This window comes from Mustela erminea, chromosome 4 (genome assembly GCF_009829155.1).
Source record: "Mustela erminea isolate mMusErm1 chromosome 4, mMusErm1.Pri, whole genome shotgun sequence".
NCBI lineage: Eukaryota > Metazoa > Chordata > Mammalia > Carnivora > Mustelidae > Mustela > Mustela erminea.
In genome coordinates this window covers 111,905,559-111,923,190 of record NC_045617.1, presented here as the reverse complement: position 1 = coordinate 111,923,190, position 17,632 = coordinate 111,905,559, and the positions used below count along the sequence as shown (strand labels likewise).

At 39.9% G+C, this 17,632-nt stretch overlaps 1 protein-coding gene across 7 annotated transcripts in view; it reads right to left on the bottom strand.

The window, feature by feature from the left end:
- COL19A1 (collagen type XIX alpha 1 chain) overlaps positions 1-17,632 on the bottom strand; it is a 330,919-nt gene that overhangs the window by 78,275 nt on the left and 235,012 nt on the right. For all 7 annotated transcript variants that reach the window (XM_032340380.1, XM_032340381.1, XM_032340382.1 and 4 more), the window contains 2 exons: positions 7,427-7,477; positions 564-608 (listed from right to left, as the gene is read on the bottom strand). In XM_032340380.1, coding sequence (XP_032196271.1) covers positions 564-608; positions 7,427-7,477 — 96 coding nt within the window. The remainder of the gene's footprint in view (positions 1-563; positions 609-7,426; positions 7,478-17,632) is intronic.

Below are 17,632 nucleotides of genomic sequence, written 5' to 3'. Positions count from 1 at the left end.
TGAGGCATTTTGCTAAAGGGCCTTCAGATTTTTTTTTTTTAAAGATTTTATTTATTTATTTGACAGACAGAGATCACAAGTAGGCAGAGAGGCAGGCAGAGAGAGGAGGAAGCAGGCTCCCCGCTGAGCAGAAAGCCCGATGTGGGGCTCCATCCCAGGACCCTGGGATCATGACCTGAGCTGAAGGCAGAGGCTTTAACCCACTGAGCCACCCAGGCGCCCCGTCTTCAGATGGTTTTTGCCACCTACACAATTCATGAAACATCACTTTATGCATCGAAGCTTGTGTCTTAATTTCATTCACCTTGTTCCAGCGATTTCCCCTAGATGTGTTCCCCTCCTTGCAGCCAGCCAGCTGCTATTTAACAGTCCTTACCGGGGAGCAGACCCTCTCAGTGCCTAATCTGGACGACTGGACAAGAGGCAGGGAGGCTCTTGCCCACTGAATGCTGGCCTCCCCAGGTATGCAAGCCCATGTGGCAACGGGATTGCCCCTGATGTGGGAATGGATATGTTGGTGTAAAACTCTGGATATTTTTATTTACTTGGAAAAATCTGATTACCTTCTCTCCTTTTGGGCCACGAGCTTCATATTCACCAAGTTTTCCCTAGGTGGGAAAAAACAAAGGAAAAAAAATGTATGTATACACAAAAGTCAATTTATTTTTAACACATTCAGCCCCCGCATTAAAATATAGTCAGGAAACACTGCTCTAATAATAGCTTTTTATGAATACCATGTTAATCAATTTTGCCTCTCTTCACCTTCTGTGAAATACTCCTGAAAAACTTCCAACTGTGTAGGCCCTATCTATCTTCTCTGTGACTTCCCCCCAGGAGGTGATTCGGGAGAAATATCACACCTCCAAGGGCAAATTGTCACTACTCCAAATTAATGCCTGGAAACTGCTCTTGGTCCCCAACAAGTCCACTGATATGTCTTTGTAACATTATTAATGATATCTTTGTTGTTCACTATAATGGATGATCCATTAACTAACCTCTTGGCTGTCCCGCCATGCTCTTGACTTGTATAATACTCACTTTCCTAGTATCTTCCTATCTTTCTGACCTCTCCACTTCCTCCCTCACCTAACGGGTAAACGTTAGATTTCCTTTGGACTCTGTCCAGATCCTTTTCTCTTGTAGCTCAACATTTTCTCCTGGGCACTCTTTGCTCCCATGGCTTTAGGTATCATCCACACTAAGACAAATCTATAAACCCAGCCGACATCTCCTTCTGACTTTTGACTCATGTATCTAATTTTCTACTTGATGTGTTCACTTGGAAACTCCAGAATAAATTCATATTCAACAGGTTCAAAGCTGAGTTTAAAAATTACAATAATACACACATATCTGAGAGAGAAAGATGACAGAATTACATCATGCCGTTAACATGCATTTGTCCAGAAGCGGGATAATAACAGTTGGCTTCTTCCTAATTGATCTCTATAGTTACTTGTTAAAATGCATGGTAATTTCATTTTACAATTGGAAAAAAAATCAAGGAAAGAAAGAAAATCTGAATTCATTCTCTCCCATCCATAGAAGTCTTCCTTCTTCATCTGGGTATCTTTGCTAAGACCACTCTCCTCTTTCCCCTCAAGTCCAGGCATCTAGCCCAGCTGCCTCTGTTCCCCAAATCCCTTCTCTTCACACTACCTACCTTCACTCATCATGGCTTGCCAGGACTACTGCAGTAGCTCCCTAATTGGCATTCGGTAATCCACTCTTGCTTTCCACACACCTACATTTTCTATATAAGTTCAGAGAAACCCCTTTAAGACATTCTGAGGCCCTTCTTTCTAAACCATTACAAAGCCATCAAAATCCCACATGACCTCAACTCATTTCCCTCTCCAGGATCATGGTGGCCCCTGTTCTCCCTCAGAATTTTCAGCTGTAATAGCCTTCTCTTAGCTTCTCAAATAGACCAAAGTCCTTCCCATTTCACCCTCTAGGTCACCATTCTTTCCTCAGTCTTCTGTCCAGGAAGCAACTACTTATCCCTCAGGTCTCAGCTGTGATAAAACGCCATTCATGGAAGTTCCTGCAGTTCTCCCACACGGGTTCCCCTCTCACATATTCTCATTGGATATTGTATTTTTCCTTCGTAATACTTACTAATATTTTTATTTTTGTGTCTGTTTAAAGAATCTTGCACCTTTTGCACTAGAAAATAACCCCGTGATGACCTGGAATAGAAGGCCCCATTCCTAACACAGTACATCACATACGGGAAACATTCAATAAATACTTGTTGAAGAAATAAACCTATAATTCTAATTTATGTGCTTTTCCCACCAAACTTTTTTTTATTAAACTCTATGTGTTGGTAGAAAAAAGTAGAGGAACACTTAAGCAACAAAAATACACAGAGGCACGCATTTAAATCACTGTTGCTAAAATTTGACATTTCAAATATGCCTTCCATTTATTCATCCTACTCCAATCAAAAATAAGTAGTTTATAACCGCTGTTATTGTTGGTCTTGTGACAGACATTTCTCCTTTTTCCTGTTTAACTTTGATCTGAGATGTCTGAATTGAAAATAAAAATTGTATTCTCAAAATCCTGAGCTGTAAATTATTACAAGGACATATTTGAAAATGAGATGTGAAACTGTAAGACATACATGCATACATAAAGAATCAGCAGTTACAAAATGGTAGGTTGCTTAGATGCAACCTGCATAAAACATAAATCTGAGGCATTTCCTAAAAATACTAGCCATTTGGGCATGATTCCTGTCAGTGTATACAACCCATCAGCACCTCTCCCTGGCTGTGTTTGAGGTAGAAAATTTGGGAGGAAGAAGGAACATGCTTTGGTCTGCTGCATGACTTATCCGGAGATGATCTTGGATTGGGAAGCTTCATGCTCTTGTATTGCAGAGCAGAAGAGCACCCAAAGTGCATTTGGGTGAGAGCATACTACAACGTAGCATCTTGGTCTAGATCCTTCTCCCATCACACCTCCCCACAACCTACAGGATATTAGAGATGCTGTAAACCGGGATAAAAAATTGCCTCTATAGCACCAGCTCATGCTATTCTATCCACATGCTCTATTGTTCTAAAATCTTGATTTTTCTGGTAGCTTTCATACCCAGAGAGAAAACAGGGCTATTTATTGCCTACCAGAGCCCCATATGTTCGCTTCATTCAATAGTGAGGCAAGAAAATCCGTCTAACCAAGGATCCTCAGTGACCTCTGGAGCTGTTCTCCACTCTGAGGCTAACAATACTCAAGGCAGATTTGACCTTGAACTTCAGTAGTATTGACATGTAACATTTTGCTCTCTACTTTCTCTAAGCTCAATGTACCAGACAACTACTTGGCTCCACAGAAATAAGAGACATAGTCCTTGCGTTTCTGGAATCTGGCATTCTGCCATAGATATTATTCTAATTTTACTAGGTCATTTGTACACTGGTGCCATGTAATTTGAATGGGTTTTTATATGCCTTTTGAATAAATGTAATAGTCACACGGTTTTAAATGCGCTTTTTAAAAATGTTCTCCGGAAGTGATGGGGCTTGTGGAATGGGGCTGCTAATCTGCCTGGTCATTTCAAGAATCTGGGATGTCAGAACATGTCCCTTCTCTCTTATGGGCAATGACGAATGGAACTTTGAAACCTCTAGTCAGGCCAGTGGGAAGACTCAAGCTTTTCCATTTGACTTGGAGCAGGTATTCTCTGAAAAAAGATGATGTACCTGGACATGGATAGGTTGAACCACAGGAGATGGTTCACAAAGAGGAAGAGACAGGAAGTTAGGATTTAAATTTTCTTTCTGACACTTCTGGGCCCAGAAGGTTGCCTTTAGTGTCCCCAAGAAAGTCTTCACTTCACTTCTAGGCCACGGGTGGGTTTAACTCACTATTTGGAAAGGCTCTGAATGTTTGATTTTTTTCTGGAGAAAGATTTTTCTGTCCTTTCTTGTCTGTGGATATTAAAATGAAGTTATGATTTGCTACTCGAAAGGAAAATAGATTATTTGGTTAGCAAATTGGTTTTTGGGGATCAACAATTCGGAGAGTGAGCACGAGAATTGGTTGCTGGAGGCAGAGCAGCAATCTCCCGCCGCGGAGCCCGATTCTCTGCAAATTGCACCGAGTGTGGCGATGGGAGAGAGCACAACTATGCATTTTCAATGAGGATCTTTAAAAACAACATCAAACGTAAAATCCTCCCATTCTGGCCCTCCACAGAGAACACTTTTCCCCCATCTAGACTGTCGTGAGAGGCTCTGGATCTGATGGCTTTAGCAGTTGACAGAGCCTATCAAATTTTTATTAAAATCCCCAGAGTTGGGGACAATGAAGAGCAGTTTGTTGGGCTGTGAGCAGATTTCCTTAAGGGGGAGAATATTCTTGGCATTGTTGCTTTGTTTTGCAAACAATCTTACCGAGTGGGAGCAGCTGTTTGTAAATTATTTTTGTGATGGAGAGGGCGATCTTCTACCTTTTATTCTTTGCAGCCTCAAGTGGGCATGCAAAAATACATACAAACACACATACAGAATCTTCCCAACCTTACTCCTGAGCCTCTTGCTATTCCTTTCTTCTTTTTCTCCCACCCAATTCCCTTGTGATTTGTGCCAGGAGGGGAGAAGCTTTTTTATGCCCAAGTTTCTCCCTCCAGATGACATATAGAAAACCATAGGGGAAAAGACCAACTCCTGTACCGGGACCACGGGACAATTCCTTGACCTTTGAGGATTCCAGCGATGAGGGAATGAACTGTGGACTCTTCAGGTTTAGAATGGGGAGGAGGAGTGTCTGGTCGCCTGCTGCTCATCCTCCCACGGGGGAGGGGGGAGGGGGGGTGGCTGCTTCAGCAGAATCCAGGCTGCACGACTGGGAGCTGAGTTCCTGAGGTCCAGGACTCAAGTGCAGACATTACATAAATCAATGCCAATTTAAAAGGGAAGATTATTTTAACCTTGGAGCATCACTTTATAGGTCTCAATACATGTCCATCACTTAATCTCCAAGAAAATTTCCCTCATGTTCCCCCCTCTCCTTATATGCTATAGCCAGACCATCAGGCATGCAATGAATTGCAAAATGAAACCACCTCAGTATCCAAAATAGATGGGGGTGGGTGGGTGAAGTCACTGCCAAGTGAAAACATGCATCTCTCTCATCATGGCACACTTGGCCCTTTCCTTTGTGGAGCTGAGGATGAGGATAAAGTGGTTATCACCCAGAAACATTGGTCATGGTAGGTACTGAAAAGCTGGGCCCTACCTCCTCCATCCGTTCTGGTCGGGGCTCATAAAACAGCTCCAACTACTCTCAGAATGAAACCAAGTGAAGTCTTTGGGGAGCCACCTTCCACTGGTTTCCAGATGAGTCTAAAAATCTGTTTTTTTTTTTTTAAGATTTTATTTATTTATTTGACAGACGGAGATCACAAGTAGGCAGAGAGGCAGGCAGAGAGAGAGGAGGAAGCAGGCTCCCCGCTGAGCAGAGAGCCCAATGCGGGGCTCGATCCCAGGATCCTGGGATTATGACCTGAGCCGAAGGCAGAGGCTTTAACCCACTGAGCCACCCAGGCTCCCCGGGTCTAAAATCTTTTGATGCCAAGAGGTTACAATGCATTGTTTAGGGAAGAAAAACTATGGTCTCTCCTGTCTAACCAGTTATGCTCTAGCTCCAAAGCCACATTTTGAGCACATGTGGACTAAATCCCTCAAGCCTCAGTCCCCTATCAGCAAGGATACAGAGCTGGAGTTATTTTGGGCGAGATAATAGCTAAGTTCAAAGTCCTGGTTTACTACTAGCAAGATTCTCCACTTGCCTGCTCTGGTCAGCACCCATTTTTTTGAAACATAACCTTAAAGTTTAAAAAATTTACATTCTCAACTTCAGACTAAAATACAAATGCTTCATATATCTTCATTCGAGGGAAAACTGACTCATCGGCAAGATAGACTATATATAGAAGTAGTGCTGGGAGACCTGTAAAGATACAAGCTTTGAAAGTTTTGCAAGGGATAGCAAATATTTAAGTAGCTGAGTAGCAACTTGGTAAATTTTATACCAAAGGTGGTAGTAATAGAGTGTGTTCTTTAAGTTTTTCTAGCTGACACTGTGACATCAGAGCCAACTCATTCTCATTATTTTGAAGCATTTATGATAAATCCCCTTTTGTGACAGTAGATGCCATTACAGAGAAAGCACTGTACTTTAACTGATTAATTTTAGGTATGCTTCACTTTTTTTCCCCACTTGTGCCAAGCCCTAATGTTTTCATAAAGGTGGTATAGATCTATTCAGAAAATGCTTAATAGAGAATCATAAAATATACCCCAAACATTCTTTCTAATAGAATACTCCCTAGAAAATCTAAGTAAATGAGAAAATTTAAGACAGGATCTCTTAGGAAGTGCTACAAGCTCTACACACTTTCCACAGTCTTTATGTTGAATTTAATCTGATCAAAGAAGAACTGGGATTTTTCAAACTAATTAGCTCATCATTTAATAAACACTTTTCTGAGCGCCTGCTATCTTCAGGGCCTTAGCTGGCACATAGCCTCTCTTTGGGATTCCTAAAGAAAGAGGAATGACCGTAGTCAGAGGAATTTATTAAAAGCAAAAGCAAGAACATAAAAGAAAGATATAAAGGGAAGTGTGTCTGAACTTGTTTTCATGTAGGAGCACGGTTATTTACCTGCAACATATCAACAACAAGCTATTGTGTATAGAAGGGATCCTACTTTGTAAACACAATGCCTCATGCCAAGTGATCAGACCTCAAGTACTTGTTATTAAATGATGGGTCACTCAGTGGTCTCACTTAGGTCTCTGGGTCTTATTTCACTGCCAACACCCATTTTCCTTTCCTCTGTTGTTTCCTTGAAGAACAGAGCTAAACATTCTTGCCTTTTACCACTCAGGTACTACCATGTCAGTATTCCATCTATCCTGACTACAATTTAAAAACCTTGGGGAAAGGGCCTCTCCCTGAAAGGTGGGGGACCCCCCCCCCCAGATTGACGTATGGTATGTCAAGGTTTGCTGGAGGTTTTAGTGTAGCAGTGATTGGTTCTGATAAGAAATCTATCACCTATTTGCTACTCGAGCTTCAAGACAGCAAATAATCTATGTCTACCCTCGGAGAAACTGGATTTATGACAGTATCAATGGTGAAGCATGATGGCTGGCATGAATTTTTTGCATAAAGTTTTGCAAACTTTGAAGTAATTTTTTTAATCTATAAAAAATTTATTTTTTGTGGAGAGATGCTGAGCAAGCTACATTTTTTGGAAACATACTTTCAGTGATAACATGTTTTTGAAACATGTTATGTTTCAGAGTCTGAGTGATTAGGAATTAATAAGTTTTTTTTTTCAAAAATATGATTACATAAAATGTCTGTGTATGTACGATGTGAAGAAGGGAAGGCATACCTTGTTATAATTTCCAAGAGTCTGTTGTACTCCTTGTCTACCGGGAGGTCCCTGTATTTGAAATAAATCAAGGAGAGAGGTGTACACATTTACCAAAACAATACGAATTTAAATAATGTATCTGAGAATTCTTGAAATCTTCCAGTTAAGAAAAAGGAAGCATATCTTTAGTCAAATATTCTAAGTGATAGAGGATTAGAGGAAGCAATAACTTATCAGGCTCCAAAAGGTACTTGTAGGTAAAATCCTGCATGAATCCAAAGAGAGGTCCTTAGTGGGAACGTGTAGCATTTCACCAGAAGGTCAGCCATCAGCATATTCTTTATTAAAAAATATTGTACCTGTAAAACTCCTCCAGGGAAGAGGCTGTAGGTTCAGTTTATTTTTGACACTTCTCATAGGGCTTAGATCAATATATTATAGAAATGTGTGCCCATGTGTTATTAAGTGAGAAAATATGGAAAAAAATATTTTTTTCTGTTGCTTTATTCTTTTGAACTGGCTGAGTGAAAATGGCTGCATATGGAATTTCAGGCCAGAAAAAGAGATCTGTTCAAAACCTCAGATTTAAGACATTCAGATCCTCAAAGTCTTCTGTTGACATGGCGTGTTCCCTAAGCGCTATGCTGAGCTTTGGGTAGACAGGGAAGAAGACATTCGTTTGTCCCTAAAACTTCCAGATTGAGAAGAAGAGAAGAGTTTCTGAGTTTTCAGGGATTACGTTTTGGGGAGAGGGCCACAAGAAAATACAAAGCTTAGCATTATTTTAAATCAAGTAGTTCAAGCCAAGAGAGAGTCAGCAATGTCAGAAAAGAGACTGCATATTTCATCGAGACCTCGAAAACTCCTCAGAGGAGGAAAAATATGACAGAGGCAAAGTTCTTTACATTCTACCTCAAAAGATAACACAAAGGAAGACTATGATTGAGCAAATCAAACATCACTGTTATATAAAAATTATTTCCTTTATAAGGGAATAAAAACTTTGAAAAGGGAAGAAAATTTTAAGGAACAATTACTAGCTATACTCACTGATAGGAGAAACACCTTAAGTACACTGAAAATATTAATGCCGGTTAACATTTATCACTGGTATTTCTTACGAACGGCTTGTGTCTGAAGGTCTTTTCTAATGTGAGACCTTTGCATTGTGCCGCTAAGTGCAGAGGACACAATGATGTAATGACGGATGTCTGGAAGCAGTTTGATATAACTCTTGAGAAAATAATAGGCCTCATGAGTAACGGAGCCGAGTATGATTGGAAAGACAAACGATGCTGTTACCTTGCTGAAATAAAAACAGAGCTAATGTCAGAAAAGAATTCTCAAGGCACTATATTTTTTTCCTGTTCTTTTTCTATCAGCCAGCGTTGTGTATTCTAGGTCAGTTAGATGAAGTAATGAGGAAAGCAATCATTGGGTTGGGAGTTGTTGCAAAACGTTTCTAGCCCAGAAGATGCAAACTAAAAACTCGTTCTTAAAAATCAGGAAGATTGAGATTGCTTGCGCACTGATCTTTCTGCAGCTATATTATGGGGCAGGGAGAAATTTTAGGTATCGTGTTGTAATAGCATCAACAGGTGGCTTATGGGTATATGCACAGCAGGCATTTGGTGAATGGTGAATATGTGTTCATAATAAGGCCAGTGAGATCAAAGAATAGTGATGTGGTGGATAAATTTAGCTTCATACACATTCATCCTCATTGAAATTTTTAATAATGAGGGTTCCCAAATATAGCAGAATGATACAATCTCTCAAATAGAGCAGAAGAATCAATCAAATAAGAATAGCAAATATTTATAGTGTACTTATTGTGTGCCAGGCATTATGCCAGAGATCTTCTGTGGATTAACTCATTTAACCCCTACAGTGACACAGAGCAGTATATACCATCATTATTTCCTATTCAAAGATATAGGAAATGAGGGTTAGAAATTGTTAACTGGCCTAAGGTCACGCCTCTGGGAAGTGGCAGGACTAATATTTAACACAGGCAGCCTGGACCTAAACTCAGTTCTCATCTGCTCTCCTATCTTAACTTAAAAGCACGCTCAGAGCCTAGAATTATTTTGTAGTCATTTTTTAATCATGTTGACTGTGCCCTAGAGAGTATCTCCCATGTTCTACTTAACATACTGAAATTGAAAAAAAAAAAAAATCAACAGAAGCACTTCTAAGGAGGCAGCACCGTGATTGCTGCAGGAGGGGAAAGTACAAGCTACTGGCCTTTAGATGTAGTCCCACCACGTAGACGAAGGAGGCCCCCAAACAATTCACTGCACATCCCACCTATCTTCACACATTCTTACAACCCATGATAGGAATATTATGCCTAAATATTCCCCCAATTCCTCCCAACCCACAGCTATACTCAAAATGCATCTTCTCTTTGTTTGCAGGCAGTGGGTGGACAGCAGGTGGTCAGAGAAAACGTGGGAGCCTTTGAGGGGGTTCTGAAAGGCAGTATGGAAAGATAAACAGGAGAGAGAGCAGTGTGGTGGGGGTTACCTGGCACAGAACAGGTAGCAGCCTGGAGGAGAAGAGTAAAAATAATGGGTGGGAAAAAATTGGGTGAGAATTAGGTTTGCTCCTTAACAGACTGGTTATCTGCTCACAGTGTATAGCTGAATTACATAAACCTGGAACATATTCCTCGCCCAGGATCCTGACCTTGCTGTGGAGCATATACCTGGGGGCTAGGGTAGGAGGGTTCAGTGCTGCTTCTCCTTCCAAAAACAAGAACAGACACAGCTCACTGAACAGAGTCCCTGGCCAATAGAAAAGTTTGAACAGAGTGATTCAGATATATACAAGATTAATAGAAGTTACTTCCACATTTCCATATGTTCTATTCTTGCCATAAAATGTATCCACGATGTATTGCTCCAAATGGGGTCGATCCGAAGTCTTAGGCTCTATTACCTAATCTACCGCTGAGCATTTATGATGGCATTTTCTTTCTTGTTCTTTTAGTCAGTAGGATGCTCTGGGTATCACAGATTCTAGGTTTAATGTAACAGAGATTTACAGCTAACCATCTACCCTGAAGGCAGTCCTTTACACAAATTCTCCCCGAGGGCTAAAGAAACCGTGCAGTGACTGAAAGAAGACACAGTGGAGAGCCCTTGGGCAGTCTACCTCTGCCTAGCAGTCAGAGGGTCCCTGGGTTGCTCTGTAACTGGCAGAAAAACCCCCACCTCAATGTAGGGAGAGTGACGGTGAGAGAAACACTATGCATATAAATGCCCAGAGCAGCTCTTGACTGCTTAAAGACCAGATAGACCCTGGGGTCTTAGAGTTGGCTGTCCTAGAGTCACATCTCCAAGAGATGTGCTGTTTTCCTCTTTTCTATTCTGGTACAATGTATGGCTGGAAAAGAGCCAATGAGTCATTTGTTTCCAAGTTTAGTAAGAGCTGTCAGTCTTACAGACTATCAATCAACTCTGAGAAAGGGGAAGTTAAAGACTTGTGGTAAGTGACAGGTCTGCTGGCACCACATGGTGTTAGTCGATGCTCCAGGACACTTGAAAGGTCAGTTTCTCTAAGGTCTGCATTTAGCAAGACTCATTAAGGAGGTGCTTAGATAACCAAGGCCAAGTGGAGAATGAAGGCTAGCTAAGGAGGCACCGTCAGCCTCTGCGAATGCTCGCAGCCACTCCACTGGGAAAACCAGTTGAAGGATTGTGGAAAGAAAAAAAAAAATGTCCCATTGCCTTGCTCATGATAGTGACCTATACATAGCTATACAGAAATCATGGCTATACAATGTCTGTCTATCTTTAATGCAGCTCAGCTCTACTCCACCTGTACTGGGTTGGGAGACATAGGACATCATGGTTAATGTGATGAGAACCCAGTTACAGAGCATCTTTAAAGTGCACATGAACTCCAGGGAGACACACCTGTTCAGAACACAACTGGGCTCCTGTGTAATTATCTGGGAGGTCTATAAACCTAGTCTGGGTAGAGATCCTGAAGTTGTTTCCTACTGCACAGAACCATACCTGGTGTGATGAAGTGAATTAATGCCAAATTAATTCAATCCCAAATTAATTCAATTTGGGAGCATATACTCTCAGCAACAGTTTATAGCATTTAAAAGTTTTTTTTTGTTTGTTTGTTTTTACTAAAATCTTGCTAGAAGTAGAAAACAGAGAAGTAGCGTGATGTCTGAGACCAGCCTCATCAAATGCATAGTGTGAAAATAATGAACTGTTTGCATTATCTTCACCTTAGCAGATTTCCACTCTCCACTCCATTCCTACAGATTCCCCAAGTTTAAAAGATGGCCAGAGTTTTCCGTATTAAAAACTACACTCTTCAGACCCAGTCTTGGCTGTACTTTTACTTTTCAATTCATGCAGTACACAGAGCTCGAAGAATTCTACTTTTGCCTTTTTTTTTTTTTTTTTTTCTTTTTTTCCCCTTTGCCCGGTCTTTGGCGTAAGCTTTCTATGTAAGTCAGGGCTAAGACCTTTTGATTTGGCTTTATCACCCCCTAGTTTTCTGAAGCAAAATCTCCATGGCTCCACAGTTACTCTGCCTCCTCTCCGATCCTCCCTCCTGAACCATTTCCTTTTTTTCCTTTTCTCTAAAAGCATCCTTGAGTTTTTCATCACTGCTGACTAAGCCTTCTTGAGCCATCTGGGTGCCCCTTATTTCCATGCCCCATAGCTGTTCAATCTCTTATTAGGGGCTCCTTTCATGATTCACAAATACATATTTTCAGGTTTTATACCAACTGCCTTCTGGCCCTGTGGGTTTCCAATTAATTTCAGTTACAACCTTCGAAATACCAAAACCTCTGTGAGGAAAGCTGTGCTAATCAACGATCTTCAAAACATGTTAAAAAAAAAAAAAAAAAAAAAAAAAGCTTTGCAATAAGAACAGATAGAAAACTTGTTATTGGAAAGTCATTTGGGCTAATTTTAAAGAAATATTTTCCATTTCTAATGGCTGGTAGAAAGGCAGAGAACTGTAATTACTCTTGCTTGGTATTAAAAAAAAAAAATCACAAGGAAGCCTAAACTCATTCACAGGAACGGTAAGATGAGGCATATTTGAATATACAGCAATCACTGGAAAAGCTAATGTTTTCTCTCATATATTTACATCTATAATATTATATATAAGTTAGTATATATATAGCCCATTTACACTGATCATGGGGGTTGTGTACAATTGCTTTCCTGTTGGAATGAAATAAGGAGTATCAATCTGTTTTTCTTATCATAACTTGGGATGTGGTACATAGTATCTCTCCTATCTCCACAAGGTTTGCTGAATTCATTAGAATTATTGTTTCTCCAAGAAAAAATATGACGGGAAAGCCAACTTCTTGCTTGTTGGTTTTGGATTCAGTTATCAATGGTACCAAACCTAGATAAGTCTTGCTGCTTCCAAACTCAAAGAAGATAGGGCCAACAGATTTAGATTAATCTAAGAATCTGGCTAAGTAATTGCAAACAAAGCTGCAGTGAGCTCCAGTTAAGTAGGAAAGAGCTTATGGATGTATTTTGGCCAGAATTACAACATAGAAAGTTGTATTCTAACTCTGAGAGAAAAATCAGTAATAGTCTTTAGATAGAAAATATTTGGGAAATCAATTCCTCTTTCTTTTAAACACAGAACCTCTTATTTATCTTAAATATTCTCTCTAAATGAATTTTTTTTTGTTTCTCAAGATTTAATTATGTAAGTTAGACAGTTATAATTTCATAGTGAACTATTTTTCTGAAAATCCTTCTGCTATACATTTTTAGTGACTCCTACTCCCCCAACCCCCCAAAATTTCTGAAAACATTCAAACTGCACAATAATGATTTCTGAAGCCAAGAGAAGATTCACTGAGTATTTGTACTATGTTTACATTTCTTTTTATTTTTGTATTATGTTCAGTTAGTCAACATAGAGTAAACGGAGGGGATTATGCTAAGTGAAATATGTATACGTTTCAACACAGATTTCTCAAACTCTGCTTTTTGGGATTACAATGGGAATGTGGCCAGGTAGTATGTAGTAGGTAACATTTAAGATTCCTGGAAAGGAGCTCTTATTCTTGAGAATATCTCACCCACTTTCTGGTTGATTCCTAAAACTTCATAGAGAAAGTTTGATTTATTTTTTGGGTTTTATCACCAGCTCAAATGCAAATGTTCCCGGGAGGTGTAATACTAATGTTTCATATTTATACAACTCTTGATAATCCTAAATTTGTTTTCATGTATTTTCTTGGATGTCAGGGTAATGTGATTTCAAAAGATGTTATCTTATTTGCTTCTTATAATAACTAAAGTGGGTATTATTATAGTCTTCATCTAACATGGTAATATGGAGAGATTTTACCCTAAATCACAAAATAAGCAAATGGTAGAACCAAGTCTAAGAGTTGTTCCATTCTAATATATTCTTGTGAATCATTTATTAGATATTTCCTGAGACCATCTTGAACGGGACAGAGAAAGAGAAGAGTGAAGGGCATGGAGTAGGGACAGGAGAAGATAGCACCCAAAGAGAAAGGGGTACAGAAAAAGGAAGATGAAGACCCTGGAGGCTGATTCCTTACTTGTACCACTATCAGCCCAGGGATCTTGCTTTCTGGCACCAGGTTCTGAGGAATGACATCGCTTCTTTGGTGCTAAGTCTTAAGATTAACTTTGGTTTTAGGAGATGAGGACTCAGAGAGAATAAGCTCAGGGCAAGTCAGGTTTCAAGCGAATCCGGACATATTTCATTTATCTGGCCAATACGCAAAGACAAAATCAGGCAACACGAAGTGCCCTCATCCTTAAATAGACTTTTTCATCCACACTGAAAATTGTATCTACTGAGGTTTTTTTTTTTTGGACGATTAATATGTCAAAGAATATACTTAACATTATAGGTTATAATATATATATAGGTTATAATATATATATAGGTTATAATATATATAATATATATATAGGTTAACATTCTTAGATGAAGTTTACTCTGTAAAGACTCGAATAGAGAAAAACAGGAGAGGAGCAAAGCAGAAAGAAGAAAAATTTACATGAAGGTGATAATGTATGAAGCAGGCAAAGTATCAACATTTTCGTTTCAGAAATGGTAGACCCTGGATGAAATCCAGGGAAAGGTAGATGAAAATAATAAGCAGGTGGCAGAGAATGATAAAATGAAATAATGACAATAATATTAATAAATACAAATGTTAGGCTTTGAAACTAATAAATGTGTGGCAGGGCCATGTATTATTGCAATGTACTCTTCAACAACCTAGTGAAGTAAGCATTATCCTTATTTTACATATAACAAAAGGTTAACTATCTTACTCAAGGTCACACACCTTGGTGGGTAAGAGCCAGATTCCAACCTAAGTCAGCCTGACCTCGTAGCTTTGATATTTTGACACTTTCCTTTATCTGCTTCACAGTGAGAGGGTGGCCAGATAGGAAAATAAAATGTCCATTATCTTAAAGCTGGTTTTAAGATTCAAGTAGGGAATTCAGTGATAAAGGATCACAAATCCCTTAATGAGATACGGAATCAGTAAGGGCCAAGCAAAGACAGCTCTCCAGCGTAGCACAGACACACATCTTCAAAGATTTGGATGACAAGAAGAGATCAAGAGTAAAGTGGCCAAGTGGAAGAAGGGTAAGGAGAAGAGAGAGGAAGCACATACAGACACAAGAACTGTTAAAATCATGGAGGGCTTAGATTAGAGAGAGATCAGGAGAGGGAGATTTCTGAAGGAAGAAGGCAAGCAAGCAAGCAATGGTAATCATCTTAAGTAACTTTAGGAATTCAAGTAACACCAAATGAGGCCTAGTATTTATGCAATAGTAGAAGAAAAGGAGAAATAAGAAGAGTCATAGTTGGTGGGAAAAGACGAGCTGACCAAGAGAGTACTATTGCTTGGAGATGATGTCGATAGGCTGAAATTCTACGAGCGTGAAATTGCAGTGAGGAACAGTCATGGGAAAGTTGTCACACTTAGTAGAGAAAACCAAATACCCTTCAAAGAAGACTACAATAGTGCCATTGTATTTGTTGTGGAAGAGAGATTTGTGTATTAGAATTCTTGAAATCTGAAGCATTTAAGGGATCCAACAATACCCTGGTTTAAGCATTCATCAAGGACATCTTTTGGGGACATCCTCGAATCAAAGCTGTACTTTTGTTAGAAGCCAGCAGCCACACGTTCATTCTTGGTGAGTCTCTGGAAATTCCGAGCCCCACTGGGAGCCATGTGATCCATCTTCTCCTGTTGGAGCCAGTCCCCGCCCCCGACAGTGGCATATATCTATACCATCCTTTGAAAGATCAATAGCTCCTTAGTGTCTCAATCTAAGATATTGCCAGCATCCCTGGTTCAGAAGTTCAGAAGCAGTGCGATTAACAGGTGAGGAATTGCAGCAAAAGCAGCTTCTGGATCTTGAATGAGAATTTTTCACATCTGCCACTTTGGACATTTTTCAAACTCATTCCTCTGTGTTTTCCAGGAAGCGCTCACTTGAGCTGGGCTTGTCTCTTCTGGCCTGCATACTGAGCTGTGTAATTGAGGGAACTCAAGCATAGGCAGTTTATGGTTGTATGAATAAGCAAAATACTCAATATGTGACCTGATTGTTTTCCAAAATTGCACAGTCCCTGGTTTTCCTTGTCATTTTGGAACAGGAGTGGGAGGATGAGACTGTGACAGTGAATGCATTCAATGGGTATAATTAACCCATTTCATAAAAGCAGATTTTCTAAATTATGCTATGAAGCTCATACGTTTTTTTAACACTTTATTTTCCAAGGGAGACAAAAATCATTTTCAAAAGAGCTTATTTTTTTTTTCCTGACACCGTGAAACAAATCAATCTAATTGGTATAAAGCCCACTGCATTATTGATAGCGTGGGACATTTTTGACTGATTTTCATGACACGATGGTTAGAAAAATAATGATTCCTCCCCCAACACTGCTATTCTGCTTAACCATCCATAAAATGTTTCATACTTATCTCTCCCCAGTATGTCCTGCAAAAGGAAAAATATCATTTGTCAGCTCCCTGCAGTACAAGGAGCAGCAGGAATCTCGAGAGTGGCTTGCCACCCCACAGAAACAACATCACTGACCCCATACAAGGTGACAAAAACCACAGGGGTTTGAAAACTAGTAAGAACGGAGGTGTGCGAGACAAATCACTTGTATCCGGTGGCGTCCGCCAAAGCTTACCACCAGCAAAAACCATACCTGGAGAATGAATGTGCCTCCACCCCCTCGTGTGACCTCAGGAATCAAATCGGGAGGAAAGCTGACTTACGCAGCCTGCACCTATCAGTGCTCTGAGTTTTTGTTTATGTAATTAAGGGATAACATTCACTCTCTTTAAAAGCATTGGTTAGGATGACAACCATCTCTGCCTGTGCGGTTTCCAAGGCAAACTGCTGGGACTTAAGATAGCCAGGCTGATGGCACTGGCTTATATGCTGCCAAGTTACACAGAGGCCAAGAACTGCAAAATCTGAATAGTTGGGGACATTCTGGACAGTTCTGGGAAACAGCAAAACGAACAATCTGTAGGTTTTACTTTGGCGTGATTATTTTCTCTATGTCAACTCAATCGTGTGACATCAAGGTTTCTCTACGATCTCTAGGTTTTAAGAATGATACATCTGCAGCTGATGATTTTGGCTCAACTGAACCCCAAGGTTATAAAAGGCACATTCAGTGAAGTTCTAGAAAAAAAAAAATACTTAATGATTTTATGTTTAAAACACTTAGTTCCCCATAAAGGATTTCAGGCAAAGAGGAGATGCTGACACTCAAGGCCAGCGAAATTATTGGTGATATTACCCTGACGTTAACCCAGCCCAGAGGATGGTTTTCCTATTTCTTAAAGTAATTTGGAGTCTTTTAAGCACGCTGAAAAGCATAGAGAAGAAAATGATAAATTCTCATGAATCCATAATCCAATGTTGTCAGATTCTAACCACTGGCCATATTTGCTTCGGATTTCTTTGTTTTTTTAATGAAATTACAGATAGAGCTGGAGCCCCTTCCAATCCTACTTTCTACCATATTTCCTCCCATGTTTCCATTCCACTGCTGAAAACTTGTTTTTTTCTCCAGTCACCTTTGAGCCGAACAGTTTTCTACTAGGTAATGGCTGAGCAGAGAAAACCGACTGCATGGAGTTCAGTGAGACCCTACTTCCCTAGATCTTCCCTAGGT